The following is a 3,693-nucleotide window of genomic DNA, read 5'->3' as shown; positions in this document are numbered from 1 at the left end:
ACTCTTCTCTTTGAAACTCATATTAAAAAAAGATGGAAAATGTATAAAACAAAAAAAATCAAAAGAACGAAAACAATGAAGTGGTAGACCCGAATGTAGCGACGGCGGCAGAAGCATGTTGCAGTATTGAGGATTAGAGAACAAGCACGGTGCAGGGAAGAACGAACAACTACGCGGATGGAGAAAATCAGAGAACGACCATTACGCTAAGAGAGGATCCGAGAGCGAGCTACCGCGGAGAAAGAGGAGTAAAGAAGGAGCGACTGTTGATGGGAAGCAGAGCTCTTGACTCTTCTCTTTGAAACTCATATTAAAAAAAGATGAAAAAATGTATAAAACAAAAAAATCAAAAGAACAAAAGTTTAATTATCAATTCTTTTAAAATAAAAAATAAAATTTATTTTATAAATATTTTAGTGGTGGTTAATCATACTCTTATTTTAAAAAAATTCGTTTAAAATTTTTAATATTGTTGGGAGTGAGATCGATCCAAAGGCAACGCAATAGAACGCAAACTGATTTGCCACTCACACACTGTCTCAAACACACTACTAATTGTAATTGATATAAACTTAATAGAAAGTAACGATGCTTCCCACTGTGTCCAAATTGAGCCCAGTCCACTGTGGCACTATCATAATTCTTTATTCTTATTCTTTCCCACAAGCATTAATTATCTCTCTTGTCAAAACTCAAAAAGAAAAGCCCTCATGCACTGAACAATTCCTCCACGCAGTAAATTTGACAAAGAATCATGTTATTTTTATTATAAAGTTAACTATATCTTCACATAAAAGTCATAACTAGGACAATAACATATATTATATTAAATATATTAAATTATCAAACTATTGTGTTTATATTAAGATATTTACCTTTTTATTATTTTATTTCCGCACTTAAAATTTGCAACTTCTGTGTATACAGATTTGGACACTTATTGTCATAGGTCTTCTCTTCTAGATGCATGTCTCCTGTTTCAAATTAATAATTTATTTTTTGTAGAATGAAAAATTCTGATTCGCTGCATCATTTATATATTGAATTATAACCCAAAACGGTGATACATGAATCGACTAAACATAAAGCTGATTCACCTTCTTATTGTGCTCCCTCTCCTCTATTTTAATTTCTTTATCTACATCTATCACCGTGCTTCAACATTGGCCGTTATTCCGTTAATAAACTTGAATATCTTGTGATTTAGAGCTATTGGCCAGAACCAGATTCACTTCTAGAAAATTTCATCATTCTAGAAAACCTTAATTGTGTGATTATAATAGTTAGATATTCTTAATCTTAATCATAGACACATAATGATGAAAGTTGTACACCCAACTGAGATTATGAAAAACAAAAAATACTAAGTGAGATCCTTAGAATATTGATTACCTAAGGGATGTAAAATAAGCAATCTGACTTTACAAAATGACCAAAATACAAACTCTATAAACTGTTATTGCATGTGTATGTAATCCATAACATCACATGTTTGACATTTTTCTATGTTATAGAAATCATTAAAGATCATACTATTTTTCTCAAATTTTTTTTCTAAGCCACAAATTAGTAGTATGTTGTTTCCTGGTGTGGGATTAATTATATTGAATTAGGAAAGTACAATAACGAAAAAGGCACTAAATAATTTGTTTCCTTGTGAGAAGAAGTTAGACTTGCAAAAGAATTTCAAAGCTATGCATAAGCCACCACATTGACCAATGACCATCCAAATACAATGGACACACAATGTTTTTCAAACATAGTGGAACATTCTAATAAACACGTGCCAACGATACTTTTTTTTTTTTTTTTTTTTTTTTTTTTTTTTTGTTTCCCACGGTATCCCCCAACCCGGCAGGTCAAGGACTAATCCGTCGCGGTACTGAGCTCCATTTAAGGGTTTGCCGCTGGCCAATGGGTTGCTGCATGCACAAGGCGAGATTCGAACCCCCGACACTTGCTTAAGCGGACTAGTGAGCTAACCACTAGACCAACCCAACTTGGTTACGTGCCAACGATACTTACTTGGCCAAATCATCACATCATACCAAATTGCTTTTGCATGTTTTTTCAACCATATAAATATGACTCAAATTGAGCCTTTTCTTACCATGCATGCAAAACCAAAGCAAAGCAAAACAAACAAAACACATAACCATGAATGAAGATGGATCAAAGGGTAGGACAAAGGATGACGGCGGAGATGTCCGATATAGAGGCGTACGCCGCCGTCCTTGGGGGAAGTTTGCGGCCGAGATTCGTGACTCCACTAGGCAGGGTCAGAGGGTTTGGCTTGGGACATTCAACACGGCTGAGGAAGCAGCTAGGGCTTATGATAGAGCCGCTTATGCCATGAGAGGTGCATTTGCTATCCTTAACTTCCCAAATGAGTATCCTATGTCCGGTTATGGTAATAACCGCACCGGTGGCGGTGGCAGTGGCTCCTCTTATTCCTCCGGCGCTTCAACGTCCTCTGCTTCATGGCAGGGCAATGTGGAAGGCAGGGAAAGGAGTGAAGTGTTTGAGTTTGAGTACTTGGATGACAAATTGTTGGAGGAGCTTCTTGCATGCGAAGAAAAGAAGAAAAATGGACCATGAATAAGTGAAGGAAAAAAAAAAAGAAAAGCTAGTTCTACTCTTACTAGGAAGAACTTTACCTAGCAAACTATCAAAAAATTTTCCAAAACCAGAGGAATAATGTTGTTAAGGACAATGTTACTTATTATAGTACTATAATTTGCAATTTTTGCATGTGTGTCTCTAAAGTGTATGCTTTATGGTGATTAAGCATATATTATATCATCATCGCTAATTTTTATAAGTTATGGTGTAAAACTAAAATAGTAACTAATATTCATATATATGGTTTGTGTGTTTGAGTCGTGACAATGAAGGGAATTAAGTGGTTGTCCGCACTATATCATTGTCCTTGGTAAGAAAATTAGTATTTTTCTGGTTGGTGATGATGTTGTCCCCACAATCCCACATGATGTTCGCTTTTGGGCCCAAATTCACTATATACTCTGTTTCCTTCTCCAATTTTGATGATAACACACTGCCAAGTCCATTTCACTAAATCCCAAAACCATTGGCATTAACTATGTGCTCCATGAAATAACCAATTCGGGTTGGTCTAGCAATTAGTTTATTAGTCTGTTTAAGTATATGTCGAGAGTTTAAATCTTACTTTAGATATGCAGCAATTCATAAATTAACAACAAACTTTTAAATAGAGTTTAAATCTACAATAGATTAATTATTGATCTATGAGAGAAAATACCATGAAAACAAAAAAAATATATATATATATGTGCTCCACGAAATGTTTGAAAAAATTTTCAACTTGACTAGACATCCCTCACCATAAAATAAAAAGGCTAAACGGTCAACTTGAATTTTCCACTTAGAAGATGAACAAACATTTGGAACAACTCTCATTTGTCAACTGTTAGCTAGTATTTTCCTCTCATGTAAGAGAAAGAATTGAAACTCGTATCTTGGTATGAATATCTTGATATGAAGCCATTTATCGTTTAATTATTTTTAATATGTATTTTATATTTTAATATATATTTTTTAAGAGCAGCTGATATTTTTGTGCATCTTGCATGATTATTTGTACAAATGCAGTCTAACTAGTAACTATCTTAAGTATTTGTCGCCTGTATAAACTATTTGTAGCAAAAAGATATA

General features: G+C 34.2%; 1 protein-coding gene across 1 annotated transcript; it reads left to right on the top strand.

Moving 5' to 3' along the window:
• Window positions 1–2,157: 2,157 nt before the first annotated feature.
• On the top strand, window positions 2,158–2,598 carry LOC112713043 (ethylene-responsive transcription factor ERF096-like). The gene has a single exon (XM_025765822.3). It carries the CDS (start codon window positions 2,158–2,160, stop codon window positions 2,596–2,598), a length of 441 nt encoding a protein of 146 aa, XP_025621607.2.
• Window positions 2,599–3,693: the final 1,095 nt, after the last annotated feature.

Source organism: Arachis hypogaea, chromosome 9 (assembly GCF_003086295.3).
Source record: "Arachis hypogaea cultivar Tifrunner chromosome 9, arahy.Tifrunner.gnm2.J5K5, whole genome shotgun sequence".
Lineage (NCBI taxonomy): Eukaryota > Viridiplantae > Streptophyta > Magnoliopsida > Fabales > Fabaceae > Arachis > Arachis hypogaea.
The sequence above is the reverse complement of the archived record's forward strand: the minus strand, read 5'-3'. Positions and strand labels throughout refer to the sequence as shown.

Bases quoted from the DNA above. Each gene is read 5' to 3' on its own strand.
- LOC112713043 (XM_025765822.3), top strand. From the start codon at position 2,158: ATGAATGAAGATGGATCAAAGGGTAGGACAAAGGATGACGGCGGAGAT.